At 43.1% G+C, this 18751-nt stretch overlaps 1 protein-coding gene across 8 annotated transcripts in view; it reads left to right on the plus strand.

Annotated features, from left to right (window-relative positions):
* The window catches only part of FHOD3 (formin homology 2 domain containing 3), a 505109-nt gene that overhangs the window by 51023 nt on the left and 435335 nt on the right, over window positions 1-18751 (plus strand). For all 8 annotated transcript variants that reach the window (XM_059895637.1, XM_059895638.1, XM_059895639.1 and 5 more), the window contains exon 2: window positions 16887-16993. In XM_059895637.1, coding sequence (XP_059751620.1) covers window positions 16887-16993 — 107 coding nt within the window. The remainder of the gene's footprint in view (window positions 1-16886; window positions 16994-18751) is intronic.

Consider the following 18751-nt stretch of genomic DNA (forward strand, 5'->3'; position numbering starts at 1 on the left):
AGAAGAACATTGGTGTTATGTATGGTTGAAACTAAATGAAGAAACTGGACATTTAATCCTAGAGTGTTTGAGGGTAAAGGCCTTTTGAGTCACCTGAGCCAGGGTTGTCCAGATGAGTAATGGAAATGAGCCAGGTGGGCAGGTGGCCCGGGGAACTGGGATGGCACTGCCCCAAATAAAGGGAGGGTGCCGCTTTAGCCCGGCTTCCCTGGGCCTGGAAGTGATGGCCCCCTGGTTTCCAGATCCTCCCATTGTTTAAGAGATGCTGGAAACCTGAATTTTATGTAAATCTCTTTTAACTATTGGCAACTAAACATATATACTTTAAAATGCCACGTGGGCCAAAATGAGCACAGCAGCGAGCTGCAGTTTGCACTCTTATGTCCCCGGTCTCCCTTGACAGATGCCATAACTGGCTGGCCCCATGTTCCACCGCTGGTTTGGTGGCAGCCCCAGGCCTGGAGACCCAGCCTTTTGTCTCTGAGGCTGATATTCTTTTCCCCCCAAGGCCGATTTCTGGGGACGCCCTGGAGTGATTAGGGCGTTCTGGCTTTCCTGGCTAGTGAGCAGCTCACCTCTAGTGTTCTTGAAATCTCTTCCTAGAAGTCCACAGTCATGGCCAGCTGGACTTCCCTGAGGTGTGGCTTCTGTTCCTGGGTGTTCATGTCACACATGCCAGATGGAGCTGGATTCTTGGCCCGTTTGTGTGTTTTCCTAGGATATTAGTCAGTGGACCTTCCCTGGGGCATTGGGTTAATACCCACACGCTTGGACCCCGAGACATACTTTTTCAGTATGAAGAACACTACACACAAATATGGCAGAGCAGGACTGGGGACTGGATGAAGAGAGAGAAGTTCCAAAGAGATCGGGACCACCCCCCGCCTCCACCCCCTTGCAGTTTCTGCTCTTGGTGCTGAACCTAATCTGAGACTTCTGCCCTCCCCCAGGGGAGCTAAAGTTAGGTGTCCTTGGCACCTGTTCTCGGAGTGGAGCCCCAGGCCCCTGCATCAGATCACCTGGGGATGGTGGGAAATGAGGAGTGTCCTGAGCCCTGTCCACCCGGACCCTCAGAATTAGAATATTGGGGCGTGACCTCGGAAGCTCCCTTACACACTGCCCCCCAGGAGGTTAGTGTGCACACAGAAGGTTAAGAACCGTTGTTCTAGGGACGGCAGAGGCACTGGGCAGTAGGGCTTGTGATTCCAAGTTATGTTCTAAGGCCCCACCACGCAGGGATCGCAGTAGATCAGAGGAGCAGGTGTTCAACTAGCCGGTTCTAGCTCACAACCTGGAACCCAGGGGGCAGTGGTAAGTGGTGACTTACTGAAACCCAGGACTGGTTTCACGGGTGTGTGACACTGTTGTCCGCACAGAGCCCTGCACTTGGGGTTTCATGCTCTACGGTCACAGTTTTGAAATTCTTAATTTTACTATTGATTTTGTGTCTTATAAGCAAAGTCTGATGGGACAAGGGAGCATGCGCTGGGGGCTTGAGGCCTCTGCTCATGCGCGGTTTTGCCTGCCTCTGCCTCCCCAGCACCTGGTCTCTGATGCGGGCTGCGCCATCTGCCCCCCACCCCCGCCCGGTGACTTCCGCTGGACTGTGCCCCAGCAGGGGCCTAGTGCAGGTGGGCACGTGCCTGCGTGCTGAGTTGTGCAGGTGGGTTGTGGGCACCGGTGAGGGTCTACACAAGCCCAGTGAATATCCCTGAGCTCAAGGAAGCACAGTAATAAATCGCAGGTTAAAATACCACCTCTACAGGTCGAAAGAGAGACTGCTGAGAAAGGAAAAAGAGTTTTTCCTGCTTTTTGAACATGGGGCCCTGCAGTTTGCATTGGGTCTTGCAAATTATATAGAGGGCATAGGTGACCCTGTGCATAAGTCCTATTCTTAGTGGGTCTATTTTATTAGTGGCTCATGTGAGTGAAGTAAGGTGCTCCTTCCCCTAGAGCTTCTCTTTCTCCCCGTTTCACCGACTCTTCGTTCTGGTCGTAATATACAAAGTCTTCATATGTTGACAACTTTCTTTACATTTTCCATTGCAGTCTTTCTCTTTCAATGACTGTGAATAATGGGGATTTTTGAAGCAAGAAGCAATAATATAAATTCCCTTGTAAATTTTAGGTAAACGTTTTGAAGACTTTACAGAGCATCAGTGAGAGCTGTCACATTTGCATGGTTTCTCTAATTGTGAAGTGTTCCATTTTCAGTGAATGAATTTGCTTCTGTGGTTTAGCTCTCTAGGAGTGCTTTTGCCCAACCTCACCTTGGCAGGCCAGATGAGCAGGATACACTGGGGACACAGCATGTGATCTGTGACCATTTGCAGAAGGGTGGGATGTGAGGACTGGATATGCCAGTGTCTCTGCAAAGGGTTTAATTTTTGTTGTGTGAAGGCGTGAGCAGCTGATAACACTAGGCCCGGTTATTTTCAAATGATAATTGTAACAGTCTCAGTTTACCATGTTCTCCTTAGAATACTCTCCTCCCTCGGCTTATAGGACAGCCTTCTCTTGGTTTTCCTCTGGTCCCTCTGGCTGATCCTCTTCAGTTTCCTTTTCTTTGATGCAATCTCTAAATGTTTGAATTGCAGAGGGCTTACTTCTCTGCCTTTTCCCTCTTATTTGATATACTTTTGTAGCTAACAGCACAGTTTCAGGAGCCAGGTTGTCTGGGTTGAGTTGCTACTAATTGTGGTGATCTTTGGCAAGTTGTTTGGCCAATTACAGTTTTCTGTGAGTTTGTGCTCCACAGTTTTACATTGATTAGAAGAGGAGAATAATAGTAGTACCTTCCTTATACCTTGTGTGAGGATTAAATAATTAATGTTAATTCATGTCAAATGAATAGTAAATGTTTTTAGCTATTAAGTAGATGTTTGGGCTTCTTCTATTACCGATAGGAAGCTTGTGTGCCTGATGCACAGTGAGGCCAAACAAACTGAAATGTCGGAGTTTGGAGGAGAGAAAGGTTTATTGCTGGGCCAAGCAAGGAGAACGGCTGGCTCGTGCCCCCCAAACCTTGAAGTTCCTGAAGGGTTTCAGCAAAGCTTTTTTAAAGGCAAGGTGAGGGAGGTCGTCCCAGGATATGTGATCAGCTCATGCACAATTCTCTGTGATGCTGAGATAACAGGGCAGTGAACATTATCAATCCTTAGGTGCCAGGAGGTCTGGGGGTATGTGCTCATGATCATCAAGTAGTTAATTTCTTCCATTTTGTGATGGTTTTTAGCATCTGAAAAACTCAGGAAATATGCATGAGATACTATTATCTGGGTACTTCAGAGAGGAGACACAGCAGAGGATATGTGGAAGGGGTCGGTCCCAGGAAGGCCCCATAGGGTCCTGCTTGGTTACACTTCTGGCTATAATGAACTAGCTTGTAGCAGACCAATACTTCTACCCAGAACACCCAGATAAGGTAGACAAAGGACCAAAAAACATCTCTTTGAAGGCCCTAGAGAGCTCCCAGGCAGCCAGGACTTGGGAAGCCAAGATCCCAGAGTGGAGGGAGACTTATGGAGGTCATACTCAATGAGTCTGACATTCTTAGTTCTTTTCACCTTGATGCATATACCAGTTCATCAATGGCAGGTGCAGAGACTACGAAGGTAAGTAGAAAGTGACTGTGAGGAGGCTGAGAAGTTAAGCAAAGCTACTCTCAGTTTCATAGTGCTGGGGAGAAAAAAACAGAGATCAGAGCTCACCAAGATAGATGGATCCCAATAAACACTCCATGCATTCAGTTGGGACCCCCTAAAGCTTACACCCTAGAAGTCAGTGTTAACTGAAAACAGGCCAGGCATACAAAGACTGAAACCTAGTTTTGAATGAGCTCAGTCCTTAATTGGATAAAGGTGATCTACAGTTTGCTAGAAGCTAAAGGAAAATCCTCTCTGGAAGGAAGCTATTACCCAGAGCCTTGAAAATTTTTCTTATGAGCAATGATTGTATTCAGTAAAATGTGCCTGGTATATCCAGAGACATGACCAAGGATTGGGGGAAAGCATAGAAATATCTATAGGTGATCCAGATACTAGAGTTACCAGATATAATCTCTAAAACTGTTATGAGAAATACATTCAACAAAAAAGGCAAGATGGAGAATTTAAACAAAACAAAATAGGGATGGAGATATATATATAAATAAAATAAAGAAGCAAATGGAAATGTAGAAATGAAAAATACAAAAATTAAGAATGGAGTAGGTAGGTTCACTCTGAAGATTAGACACAGGAAGAGAAAATTAATGATGTGGAATGTAGGTCAGTAGAAGATATTAAGATATATAGAGAGTAAAAAAATGGAAAATGCAGAAAAGAGCATGATAGGCATATGGGTCATGGTCTAAAACATATGTATTGGAACCCTAGAATGGGAGAAAAAGGAGAATGGGGCAGAAGCAATATTTGAAGTGATAATGGCCAAGATTTTCTAAAATTAACAAATGACATCAGCCACAAGTTCAAGAAATGCTATAAACCCCAGGCAGGATAGATACAGGTAAACCACACATAAGCATTTCATAGTAAAACTGATGGAAATTAAAGACAAAATATTAAATGAAGCCTGAGAAAAATAGATTATCTTCAAAAGAACAATAATAATACTGGCAGCTGATGTTTCAGCTGAAATGATGTAGGCTAGAAGACAGTGGAGTTACAGTTCGTGAGTATAGGCATACATCATTTTTTTGCACTTCATCTTATTGTGCTTCACAGATACTGTGTTGGTTTTTTTTTTTAATATTTATTTACTTTCCTCATTTTTCTTGTCTGTGTCGGGTCTTAGTTGTGGCACACGGGATCTTTGTTGAGGCATGAGGGATCTTTTCGTTACGGCGTGGTCTGCTTGGGTTTCTCTCTAATTGTGACATGCAGGCTTCTCCAGTTGTGGCGTGCGGGTTTTCTCTCTCTAGTTGTGGCGCGCAGGCTCCAGGGCACGTGAGCTCTGTAGTTTGCGGCATGTGGGCTTTCTCGTTGAGATGTGCGAGCTCAGTAGTTGTGGCATTTGGGCTTAGTTCCCCCGTGGCATGTGGGATCTTAGTTCCCCGACCAGGGATCGAACCCGCATCCCCTACATTGGAAGGAGGATTCTTTACCACTGGACCACCGGTGAAGTCCCGATACTGTGGTTTTTTTACAAATTGAAGGTTTGTGACAACCTTGCATTGTCCCATGATCGTTAGTATTTTTTTAGCAATAAAGTATTTTTTAAATAAGGTGTGCACATTTTTTTTTCAGACGTAATGCTATTGCACACTTAATAGACTATGGTATAGTATAAACATAAGTTTTATATGCACTGAGAAACCAAAAAATTCATGTGGCTTACTTTATTGCAATATTCACTTTATTGTAGTGGTCTGGAACCTAACCTGCAATGTCTCCGAGGTATGCCTGTACTCCAAGCAAATAACTGCTAATTTAGAATTCTGTATCCTTCAAAAATATCCTTTAAAGTAAAGGGGATATGATACCGAAAGCACAAACAACAAAAGGAAAAATAGATAAATTGTACTTCATCAAAATTAAAAACTTTTGTGCTTCAAAGGACACCACTGAGAAAGTGAAAAGACAACTCATAGATTGGGAGAATATTTTTGCAAGTCATATAACCAATAAAGGGCTTGTATCTGCAATATGTAAGGGATTCTTATAACTCAACAACAAAATGACAAATCACCCAATTTAAAAACGGACACAGAATTTATGTAGCAATTTCTCCACAGAAGATACAGAAATGACCAATAAATATGTGAAAAGATGCTCACAATCATTAGCCATCAGGTAAATGCAAATTGAAACCATGAAATACCAACTCAAATTTATTAAGATGGCTATAATAAAAAAAAAAGAAACAAGCACTGGTGAAGTTTTGGAAAAATTGGAACCCTCATGCATTGCTGGTGGGAATGTAAAATGGTGTAGCCTCTTTGGAAAACAGTCTGGCAGTTTCTTAAAATATTAAATATAGAGGTCATGTGACCCAGCAGTTCTTCTCCTAGGTACACACCCAAGAGAAATGAAAATATATGTCTATGTAAAAACTTGTACACAAATGTTCATAGTAGTATTATTCATAATAGCCCCGAAGTGGAAGCAACCCAATGTCCCTCAGCTGATAAATGGATAAATCAATTGTGGTATATCCATGTAATGGAATATTATTTAGCAATAAAGGGAATGAAGTACTGGTAAATGCTATAGTATGGAAGAACCTTGACAACTTTATACTAAGTGAAAGAAGCTAGTCACAAAAGACTATTATGTGATTCCATTTATATAAAATGTTTTGAATAGGCAAATCTGTAGAGACAGAAAGTAGATTAGTGCTTTCTGGGTATAGAGGGGATGTGTTTGTGGGAATGAAGAGTTACTATCAATGGGTACATGGTTTCTTTTTGAGGTGGTGGAAACATTCTAAAATTTATTGTGGTGATGGATGGGCAACTCTGAATATATAAGCTAGGGAATTGTACACTCTAAATGGGTGAATTATATGGTATGTGAATTATATCTCAATAAAGCTGTTACAAAAAAAAAAAAAGGACGTGAAACAAACAAGTTTCTAGAAAATAGGAACTGAGGAAATTTGTTGCCAGTGGACTCTCGCTAAAGAAACACTAAAGAGAGTTCTTCAGGCAGAAGGAAATTATCACAGAAGCACAGAAACACAGGAAGGAATGAAGTACAGAGACCAAAGTAAATATGTGCGTAAATTTAAATGAATATTGACTGCCAGAACAATACTAGGTCATAGGGTCCAGAATACATTTCTCAGTATGTCAAAAGGTATATAGGCCATATTAAAGTGGTCTAGTGCCCTTACCTTTTCTGGGAAGTGATAACATTCATTTGTAGTAGGTTCTGCTGAGTCAGGAAGCCATGTGATTATCTCAAGGGTGAATTACTGAAAGAATTAATAAAAGAATATGTACTAGGAATAAATAGAATAACATAAAGAAATAGATAGGAAATATGGAATAATAAAGAATAGCAGATTAAACCAAAAGATGCCAAGAAAGGAGAAAAAAGGAAATTAGAATGTAGGTCAAATGTAGGTCAAATATTGAACATGTAGATTTGCACCCAAACAACAGCAATCACTTTAGAGTTAACAGACTTCGTTAAATACTTTTATTAAAAAACTAAGATTGTCAAGATTGGATAAAAAAACTAAATTCTAATTACAAGAGATACATCTTAAATATATGGGTACCAAATATTATAAGTAAAAGACTGGAAGAAGATAAGCCATGCAGCTCTAACCCAGTGGTGTGGCCATACTAGTAACAGATGACATAATCTTTAAGGCAAGAAACATTACTAGAGATAGGAAGAAATCCTGTGGTGCTAAAAGACTAGGAAATTATATTTTCAGTAAGAAGTATAAATCAATCAGTCAATCAAATATTGACAGAATTAAAAGGAAAAATAGAAAAATGTACAGTTGTAGTGGGAGATTAATATACTTCTCTATAGAATAAGCAGATTAAGAGCAATACGGATAGAGGAGATTTGAGAATCTCACTTAACAAACACTGAAGCTGTTGAGTACACATCCTTGGCATTTACTGGGCCATAAAATAAGTTTCAAGAAATTTCAAGTTCCTACTGTATAGCACAGGGAACTGTATTCAGTATCCTGTGATAAACCAAAATGGAAAAGACTATGAAAAGAATATATATATGTATAGCTGAGTCACTTTGCTGTACAGCAGAGAGTAAACACAACACCGTAAATCAATTATACTTCAAGAAAATTAAAAAAAGAAATTTTAAAGGATTGAAATCATACAGAGTATATTTTCTGACCATAGTGAAATTAAGCTAGAATTCAACATTAAAAAAGATGCTAGAAAATTCCTAAATATTTGGAAATTATGTAATACACTTGTAAATAACCCATGGGTCAAAGAAGAAATCCCAGTGGAATTTAGAAAATATTTTGGACTAAAGATAATGAAAATATGGCATATCAGATCTTGTGGTCTGTAGCTAAACCTTACTTAGAGGAAAATTATAGTCTTAAATGCACATGACTGAAAAGAAGAAAGACTAAAAATCTTAAGATTTTATACAGTAGAAGAAACCAGCATATTAAACACAAAGAATGTGGAAGGAAGGAAATAGCAAAGATAACAGAAACTAATGAGATAGAAAGCAAACTTAAAATAGTGGAAAAGCAATGCAATCAAAAGTTGGTTCTTTGAAAAGACTGATCAGTGAATAAAGGACCTCTATTAGAGAAAAAAAAAAGGGAAAGCACAAATTACCACTATTAGGAATGAAAAAGGGGGCACCACTACAGATCCTCAAGCCACAAAAAGTTAGCTGTTGTCTTTAGGTTCACCAGTGCACTTGTGGGACTTCAACCGCCATGTTTTTATTCATGCCCAAACCCCCAACTCTGTTTCTCTATTCAACACCTCCACTTGTTTTAGACATAACATCTTAAAAACAAAAATCCCAATTTTATCTTATCTCCCTGCCGCCAACAGCTTTTTGTATAATGTTTCCCATGTTGGTAAATGGTAGCACCATTTATTAATTTGCTCAAGCAAGACACTCTCAAGCAAGGATGCTTCCACATCTTATCAATCACCAAGTCATTCTGACTTTTCCTTCTTCCCTTCCCCTCTTTCCCTGTATTACCCCCTCTCTTCTTTTCTCTCCACTTCCACCGCTTCCACTATTGTCCAAGCCACCTTCAAACCGCCCCCCCCCATTCTTGCAGTGGCCTCTTCATTTGTCTTCCCCCTTCTATCCTCATACTGCAAAGCTGATCCTGCATGCGTCTGTTTACAACCAATTTCACGACTTCTCGTTGCCTTAGAATCAAGTCTAAAATCTGCTGTGGCCAGGAAGACTCCCTCTCCGGAGCCCTTGCCCTGCCTTCTTTTAGTATCTCAACTACTCATACTCCTTCTGTGTCAGGGCTTTTATATCCATAATACTTCAGCTCCCCGATCCCTGCACTCCTTCCACAGTGAAAATAAGAACAGAAATAACAAAGGTGACTAACTCCTTGTCCTCCTTATTTCCCTGTTTGGTGGTTGGTCCTGTCCACAGCCCTGAAGCCTGGTCTGTCATGCTAGGACATAGCACAGTGCCTGGCACAGAGAAGGTGCACAGGAAAGCATTATTCATCTGAATGAGTGAATGATAATAGATTAATAATAACACTGAAACTTGGTGCTGACACTGTTTTTCAACTTGACTGAAAAGAAACAGAAAATGGAAAAAGGTACCTGTAAACGCAAGTAAATATAGTCCAGGCTTTTCAAGAGAAAAGTTTAACGCATTTTTGGTTATTTATTTAATGATAGAAAGGCCCTTTAAAATAATCCAAATATTTCCCAGATTATCACACCCACTCAGCTTAAGCTCTTAATGGGAGGAACCTTGCCTTTTGTCTTTCTTGTAGAATTTGGCAGAGGTCCTTGCCTTTGGTTGGTGAGCTGTGCAATTTTGTTGACTTAAATAGAAGTCTGGGGCTTGATTTGGAAACTGCCTAAATCAATTTCAGGACATTGCTTCTCTCACTGAGGTTGCTGGCCATAAACAACATAACTTGTTAAAGGTTCCTGAGGAAGTAAAATCCAACCGCTTTCAAAGTAAATACATTCATATTTTTTCATAACCCGTATATGCTAGATCTTCAAAAATATCCTTGTACTTGACCCTAAAACATTTATTAAGTACCCATGATATATTTGTTGTTCCGAAGAGGCTAAATGGGCCCCTAGAGATTTAGAAGTTTAAATATGATTTGTTGAGGTTAGCCAACAGGACCGATTTCTTCTGATATCATGTGAGTCAGTTTCATTCGGCCTTTTTCTTAAGAAAACTGACCAAGAGTTACTTTTATTTTTAAAATATGTAAAATCACACCTTTGTAAGAAACTGTTCATTTTCTATTGTGAAGTGCATTATACGTATGAAGGGGATGAATGTGGATGGTGTGTATAGTTTGAAGGATGATGAAATGAGCACCATGTCCTCACTGCCCATCTTAGGAAACGACAGAGGGCATCCCCGGCGTGTGCGCCCTCCACCTCGTCCCTTTGCAGTGGCACTTATGGGATAGGAGGCAACCGAAGCCCACAAAAGCTTGAATGGCTGAGCCAGGGTTTTGTGAAGGTTTTATTAAGAATTGTGAAAGGGACGTGCGGCCCTGCTTGTTGGAAAGCTCTCTTTCCTGACTCACTTTGCTTGTCAGCTAAGTCCAGTCTGTAGTCCTGCTGCCTTTAGAAGGAACCACCAAGTTGAGGGAAGCCATAAGCTTCATGACTGCCTGGCGACAGAGCACGATTGGAGGAGGATATGGTGTAGCTCTCTTAGAACTGACCGTCTGACGCGCCGATGGCCTGTGTGCTGCTCTGCAAGTGGGATGAGCCTGGATTGGGGGCGCTCAGGGTGCCCACAGTGAACCCGGCGCTGGAGGAAGATGGGGCCCACAGCAGGGCTTCACTTCTGAGCCAGGAGCGGGGCCAGTGCGGTCAGAAGGGCCCTGCACTTGCAGGTGCTATTTTGAAAGTCTTCATACTTTTTTAACCTGTGAATGTGCATTTTGTATGATGGGACAATGGAACATGCTCCGAGGGCTTGGAGCCACAACTCATGCGGGGTTTCGCCTCCTGCTGCCTCCTCGCCTCCCTGGGAGGGCTTTGCAGCTGACTGCTCCCCAACTCCCTGGGGCTCCAGGCCTTTCTACCCAGCAACTGCTGCTGGCCTCTGTCCCTGGTGGGGCTTGGGCTCTGGCAGGGCCAGGGCCAGGCATGTATGCTCTGTGGCGTCTGAGGGCTGGGCATGGTGCTGGCATTCCTGCCCTGAGCTGGCAGTGTCATAGTGTGTTCAGCGCCACCTTGGTGGGTGAGCCTCTCACCCACCGCTGATCCAGGCATGGAGCACTTTGAGTGTGAAATTGCAACCCCTGGGGGGCCGCCTGTCTGCTGTGGGTGGGGGAGGCAGGCTCAGGGGAAGTGGAGATTGACTTCAAGCACCAACCATGAAAAGTGGCCCACAAATCTGTGGGTCTGCTGGGCAGTTCTGCTTGGGGCCCATTTGGCCCATAACTGCTGGCTCCCTCCTGTGTCTGTCGTCAGCTGGTGGCTCATCTGGAGGCTTGGTGATCCACACTGGCCTCGCTCAGCGTGTGGCGGTTGGCAGGCTGTCGGCAGGGGCAGCGGGCGCGACCAGGTACCCCGGAGTCTGGCTAACCCAGGCTTCTTCGTGTGGTGACAGAGTTCCAAGAGCAACAGGAGAGCCCAGTCCTAGTGAGGAAATGCCTCTCAAGTCTCTGCTGTGTCACATTTGCTACCATGTTGGCCAGAGCTAGACACAGGCCAGCCCAGATTCCAGGAGCAGAGAAAGAATCCACCTCTTGATGGAGGGAGCTGCAAAAATTACATGCAAGGGATGTGGATGGAGGGATGGAAGGAACCCATGAAATGACATAAGCAAATGGCATTTATTTTAGTTTTTTTCTTTTAAAAATCAGCATGTATTTTCCCACTTCTGAACTCTTACCAAAATGAGCTTAACGGATAGACCTCATGTATATTTATAGAACAGTTCCATGCAAATCTATTTCAGAGTTCCACAGAACTTTATTGCCTAGACTAAGGATTACTTTAGACCTGCTGCCAAACCCAGATAATCATTAAACCACCCCAGTAACACGCCACTTCACTGGATTAAGGAAAGAAAAGAATGTATAAGTTGAGACGTGACATCAGCCTTGTTTTAGATATTTTTCCTCTCCAGGATGGTGAGTCTGCCATTTCCTTTTGAATGCACTGTCTTTGTAGGAACTGTCAGGAAAACGAGTGACCTTGTGCAGGCTGTCTGCAAGGAGTGGAGGGCTCTTTCCATGTCCCCAGAGATCGAGGGCCCGGTTAATGGTTTGTTTTGACCCGGAGGAGTGGCACAAAATAGCAGAGTATTTGGAAGGGTCCCTCATGTGGCTCTGTGACTGACCTCCTCCCCAGCACCCCCCCCACCTCCCCACCAGAGTCCTGGCTACAGGTTCAGAGCCTGCAACCTGGTCCTCCAGCCACACCACTCTCACTGCCCCTCACCTACCCTAACCGCTCTCCTGTGATCGCCCTGCCATGTTATCTTCCGCAGGGCTTCTGGCTTTGTCTTATGTCCTGAAGTGCCTGGCAATGTCCTGGCCACCGAACCGAGGGCCAAGAAAGGAGTGCAGGGGACATGCTCCCAGGGTATGAGGGTTGACACGAAAATCACTGGAGTCAGGAAATTCCAGGGCCCTTAAGTCATTCGGCAAGACATTTGACATGAAAGGCCCAGGGAGGGGATCAGGTTGCCTCCCTGTCCGTAGGAATTGAGGTTCCTGTCAGGAACTGGTCTGGCAGGGAGGCGTCTGAGTCCTTCACTCTGTAGACGGAGTCTAGATAGTTCCGTCCAAACCTTTCTAATAAACAGATTGGAATGAACCGCCACTCGCTGCCTGTTCACATTGTTGTTGCGTTCTTTCATAACTGTTACTTAGTTGTCCCTGACAAGATTGAAGACTGCACTTGGCGTGTACCTATCAATTTGTTTCTAACAATGATACCTAAAGCCGAACCCCAAAGTGCTGAGGGAATTTTACGCTTTGTGTGTCAGTCCAGCCAAATAGCCCTGTATTCCTACCCTTTGGCTCATGTGATGGTTTAAATATTAATCGTGTTTGTCTGGGGTGTAACGATGGCAGGGCTCATGTTGTGGAACGGAGCGGGCAGTGTGTGTTTGTTCGTTTGGTGTCTTTACGGGCTGCCCGTGTTGCTGGGACCCCTTCGTGCCCACGTGCCCCGGCTCGCTAAGGGGGTCAGTGTCTGACCTTGCCCCCTTCCTATAGGCATACTGTGAGGATCCCCCCACACCTCCTGAGGGGTTAAAAGGCACAGAGTCATCGTTTCTCTTTTAGTTGAAGGACTTGTACAAATTGCCCAACTGTTAATTAGGGAGGTAGGGTTGTGACACCTGGCTTAGGAAGTCAGGGCAGCCTTTCTCCTGGCAGGAGAATGGGGCCGTTTTATGGAGGATGGTTGGGTCTCAGGAGGCTGTGGCTACTAATTGTAGCAGAAGGAATATAACTGAGGATGAACTTTCACACATTTTGACGGTTGGCTTAAATGACTTTTTATTCTCTTGTGTTCTATTGGTGTGTCATACTTCCCTGACAAAATGATCTTTGAGGGAAGGAAGCGTCTATGTGTTCCTTGGTGCCCAGCCCGGGCCTGACATATAATTTTGTTAAAATTGAACTATGGAAGTGGCATAGTTAATGATGCCCTGACTGTGAGGAGAGGGACGATGAGAACAGGCAGTTCTGCTAAGGTTTTGGGATTCTGTGGTCAGGAGGCTGGGGACACGGTAGGGCTTCCTGCTGTGATTTGGGGCCGCCGGTGGCATGTGGAGGCAGATGCTTGGTGCGCCAGGGTGAGCGGTGAGGCAAACCAGATATTCGCCCCAGCGGCTGGGGATCAAATCAGAAGGTATGGGTGGAGATGGTGTGGAAAATAAACACGGCTGCCAGTAAGGATGGGGCTGCATCTACTGGCCCCAGTGATCCACCTCTGCCCCAACTGAGGAGAAGAGCGTAGGGCAGGGGGGTGGCGAGGGCTGAAAGCCCGGGACAGGGTCACTCAGGCTTCCGTCTACTCCCTGCTAGTCTCCCCTTGAGGCGCCTCAAGTTCATGACCCAGGAGGGCCAGAAGCAGCGTGTGCTGGGGCTGGCCTGGGTGGCTCGAGAGGGCTGATCAATAAGTCTCAGGAATTTTGTTCAATATAGCCATTATTAAAAATTAAATTATCCTGTATAAATGTATAATGAATAAAAGTTACATTAGAAACAAAGGTAAAGGAGGTATATGTATATGTATAGCTGATTCACTTCGTTATACAGCAGAAACTAACACACCATTGTAAAGCACTTATACTCCAATAAAGATGTTAAAAAAACACAGATATTTATAAAAATAAATAATTAAAAATTAAAAAAACCCCAAAAACAGATGTTTATAAAAATAAACAGTTAAAAAAAAGAAACAAAGGTAAAAAATACTCAAATATATATACATATATATGTATAACTGAATCACTTTGCTCTACACCTGAAGCTAACACAACATTGTAAATCAGCGGTACTTCAATTAAAAAAAAATACTCAAAACATGTTACTGCCTAATTGTTTCATTACATTTTGCTGCTACCTATGCTTGGGAGGTTACTTACATCTCCTGGATCTGTATGATAAAATTTCTATATGCTGGTGAGCTGCTGTGTAACTTTTTTTAGCTCCACGCTCAGTGACTTCACGGTGGTAGCTTGAAACTGGCCATGGTGGAATATTTATACCACATACACATGCACATCCTGCCTCTCTACACCACAGCAGTACTTCCTCTCGGACTCGGTTCTCTGTCAGGCCTGAGTGTGGACCACAGCCTCAGAATGCCTTCGACCCCCTAGAGGGGAAGCAGAAACTTTTTATCCAAAAGCTTCTTTCTTTGGACTTTCTTTGGACTCACACATTTCCAGGGATGGAGACAAAAGAAATTGTCATGGCTTAAAGGGCTTTCATTATCCCCATCTGCTAGTCTGTTGATTATATGTGGGATTAAAAATGAGCAGAAGTGTTGATACTATCAACAGAACGGACCACGTAAGCTTTATTAGTCGAAAATGTCAATAGGAGTTAAAAGCAAGAATGAACTGCAGTGATTACAGCTCTACTGACACATGGTCCAGTGTACATGGTAACGGGTTCCGTTTCCAATGGAATTTTCCACCTAGGAATGATAAAAGTCTGATTTCAGTCCACAGGAGACCCTTAGCCCAGGAGACGCCTTCTGCAGGAAATCCTTCCTGTCTGCTGCTTCCGCAGGCAGGGAAGCCAGCTCCCCCGTGTGTTCCCCCCAAACCCTGGGCACACCTCTGGTATCACAGCGCAGTGAGTTTGGCCAGTTTGGTCTCTGCTTTCTCAGATCGGATGATCCATCTGTAAAATGCCAGTCAAGAATGCTGACCCTCACCAGCATGCCTTTAATAGTTTGTTATTAGAGAAATAAAACAGGTGAATCAAATAGGATTAACCCCTTCAAGTGATTTAACTATTTCTTACAAATAATAAAGAACAAATTCCTTTCATTCTGTTGAGGATAACCAGAAACACGGAACTGCGGGGTTCCTGCAAGAATTAGCAGCTTGTTATAGATGCTGATTCTGGACAAGTTGACAGTCTGCGTTTCTCTTGTTGAGGATAATAAGCAAAGCTTTTCTATCAAAGGAGACTAATTCCTTGTTTGAAATCTCACTTACACCAGGAGGATTATCAGGCCTTCACCTAGATGTTTTGAAGTAGCCACGTATTTGCCTCCACTTTTCCTCAATCTCCTGGCATTTTGGAATAAGAGCCTTAACTCACCCAAGTGGATGAATAATCAGAGCCATCCTTGCAGCCTGAGAAATGAAGCATGAAGTTATACACTTGGATTTCCTCCTAATGTTAATCTTTGGTACAATTACTTTCCTGTAGTTCTAAGTGTATTGGTTATTCTAAATGTCATGTAATGCCACAAAGGCTCGTGTCTTGCCCTTATGCCTGTCCAGGATGGGTCAGTGGAGGTGAGGCAACAGGATGCTCTCTTCCATGAGGTGATTCAGGAACCTGAGCTGTTTCTCTCCAGGGTCTGTCGGTTTCCAGACTTGAGAGTCTTCTCTGGCTCCTCTGCATCTAGCCACAGGCACGAGAAGAAAGGTGGATGGTTGTGCAGGGGTGTTATGGCCAAGCTGGTTGGGACCTTTCTTCCCTTTCACCTATATTCCAGTGGTCAGCACTCAGTTACATGGTAGTAGCCCAACTATAGGCCTGGGATATGTGGTCTCTGTTCCCAGGGGGAAAAGGGAACGGGGTTGGTAAATATGTGGCGTTACCTTGGCCACACCAGAACACTCAGATGACATAAGTTGTGTTTTGCAAGCATATTTTCAAGTCCTTAGAAGGTCTCTGGCCATAGAGAAGATGCAGAGCATAGTGGCCAAGAGCATGACCTGGACTCAAATCACCTCTATCCAGATCCCAGCTCCACCATTTATCAGATGTGACATTGGGCAAGTAACTTAGTCTCTCTCTGTGCCTCAGTTTCCTGATTGTAAAATGGGGATAACAAAAGAAATGAATAGAGTTTGTGTGCGAATCAAATGATGTAACATACGTAAAGTGCTTAGAATTATGAATGGGATGTAATTAACAATATAAAAGTATTTGTTAAATAAGGTTTCAAAAAATGAGGCTAGTAACAAAGAGACCTAAGGTCCTCTTTGGTGTGTTGTAATTTGGATATATTGTCATTCAGATGGAGAATGTTTCTTTTTGTTCAATTGTAAAAATGTTTATTGAGCGACTATTAATTATAGTGGCCCAGGTATGACCATAGGCGCTGAATAAGTAGGCTTCTCACTGAGTCAAAGGAAACAGCATGTTTTCTCCACCAGATTTGCCTTTTAAACTCTGTGTCTGTCAATCAGTGGTCCCATCGGCATCTTGGTTTCCACTCCCCAAATCCATGGCTTCCCCTGGGCCCCTCAGAGTGTAAAGTGGCATTAGCCCAGTGCCTGGTACTTCTCTTCCCTGCCCACGTATTGGGCGCCCTGTCAATATCACTCCCTTAGTAGGTGCCATTTCTGTCTACCTGTTATGCAGTTTGCTTCCAATCTATTTGTACGAACATGCTACTTCTTCCAGTTAGGATCCAAATTTCAGAATAATGCTGGATGTTAAAAAATACATGAGGGCAACCTGAAGTGATTTCCCTGTACAGATCCCCATCCCAGGAGCAGGCTGGGCATAACAGACTCTTTCTCTTGCAGCTGGACGACTGCACGCTGCAGCTCTCCCACAACGGCACCTACCTGGACTTGGAGGCCACCCTGGCCGAGCAACGGGACGAGCTAGAAGGCTTCCAGGATGACGCTGGGTAAGAGCGACAACTGTCCCTCCCAGCTGGTCCCAACTTTCCACGAAATGGGGGCTCATAGAGGCCTTAAAATATCTTGGAGAAACCACCATAGCTTTGACCTTGTCTTCACTCATAGTCACACAGAAAGAAGGGAGATGCAAGTGATTCACCAGTAGTAACTGCAGACCCTTTTGAATTTGAGTAGCTCTTCTTGATAAGGCTACTCAGGAGTAGGAAAATTTCTGGTGTAGTTTAATTAAGCACATGGTATTTAATAGTCTGGTTTTTTTTTAAACCAAATATACTTAAATTAGTACTTTCCAGATTTTAGTGGATTGACAGCTGTTTTATATATTGTTTTTAACAATAAATTACTGGATATTAAGTTTTCTTGGCAGATGCCTCTGCAGATCATTTTATACTGTATCATCTTTTGAACTCACTACTGTGGAGAAAATAATTCTTAATTATGTTAATTAACATCAAGTTACTTTTAGCTTACATATAGGATTGCTTAATATTTCTGATTGCTGTGAGTCTGAATAAAGCAGTCCACATAAAAAATCAGAGATGTGTACAGAAAGCAAAACCACTGTAGGAATATTGTCATACAATTAGCCATTCCCCTATTTATTAGATTATTTTTTCTAGTAATTGTTTTATCCTTTTCCAGATTTTTTAAACTTTTCATGTTGAAATGATTTTTAACTTCCAGAAGAGTTGAAAATAAAGCACTGATATTTCCCAAATACACTTTACCCAGCTTCCCATAATGTTAACATATTATATAACCATGGCAAACCAAGACATTAATATTTGTAAGATACTGTTATGTATTTACTAGATTATTGAAATACTGTTTGGATGGGGCCCCCCACCTCCCTTTCTATTCCTCATTCATCTAGAGCCAAGTTTATCTCTGATTTCATTGCCTTCCTCCTTAGAAACCTTCAGAGGCTCCCTGTTCTTTTCCAAATAATGCCCAGCCATCTTCATCGGTGTCCAAGGACCTCCCCAAAATTTGTTTTGAAGCTACCTTGCCTGACTTAAAAATATATTACAGTCAGATGAATATTATCTGAGAGTGCTGATTTTTCATGAATGGCTCAAAAAAATGAGGAAAAATGGGAAGCTTCTTAGTGTTTGTTTCCTACCTGACACCAGTGTGTACCGATGACTTCCTGAGTTTCCCCTGCTTTAACACCCATCACAACTTACGGTCCTTTCTCCCTTAATTGTCCCTCTTTTCCGCTGCTAAAACTCTGCTAGGTCAGAACTGTGCCTGTCTGAATATCCAGCCTAGTGTTTTCTCAGCATGTTATAGGCACTTAGTGAGCACTGGTGGCCAGGTGAATGGCAGGATCCCAGAATGTATTCCTGAATGGCATGAACTTGAGCACCAAGACCAGGGTCCTTGGTAGGAACTAGGCAGGTTCTCTGAGGATGCCCTTCCTGTCTCCTGAGTGGTTCCAAGGGCCCCAAAAGACCCTGGAAACTGCCATAGGCTGTACACACGTGAAGCGTATCATTATTAAGTCACATCAGATTCTACTCATCATCATTTAAAAAATTGACATTATAAGACTGATAGATTCGAGGAAATCCATTGCTGTAGTTTTTACAAAGTATTTGACAATGACATCCTTTTATTTAACATGTCAGCATTCAGGCTGGATGACAGTCTAATGGGATGACTTCATGTCTCATTGATCAAACAGATCCCAGGAGTGTTATGAGTAGATCACTGCCAATTTGAAAAATGTCTCTAGTGCTGTT

The sequence above is a fragment of the Balaenoptera ricei genome, chromosome 14, assembly GCF_028023285.1.
Source record: "Balaenoptera ricei isolate mBalRic1 chromosome 14, mBalRic1.hap2, whole genome shotgun sequence".
In the NCBI taxonomy this organism is placed as follows: domain Eukaryota; kingdom Metazoa; phylum Chordata; class Mammalia; order Artiodactyla; family Balaenopteridae; genus Balaenoptera; species Balaenoptera ricei.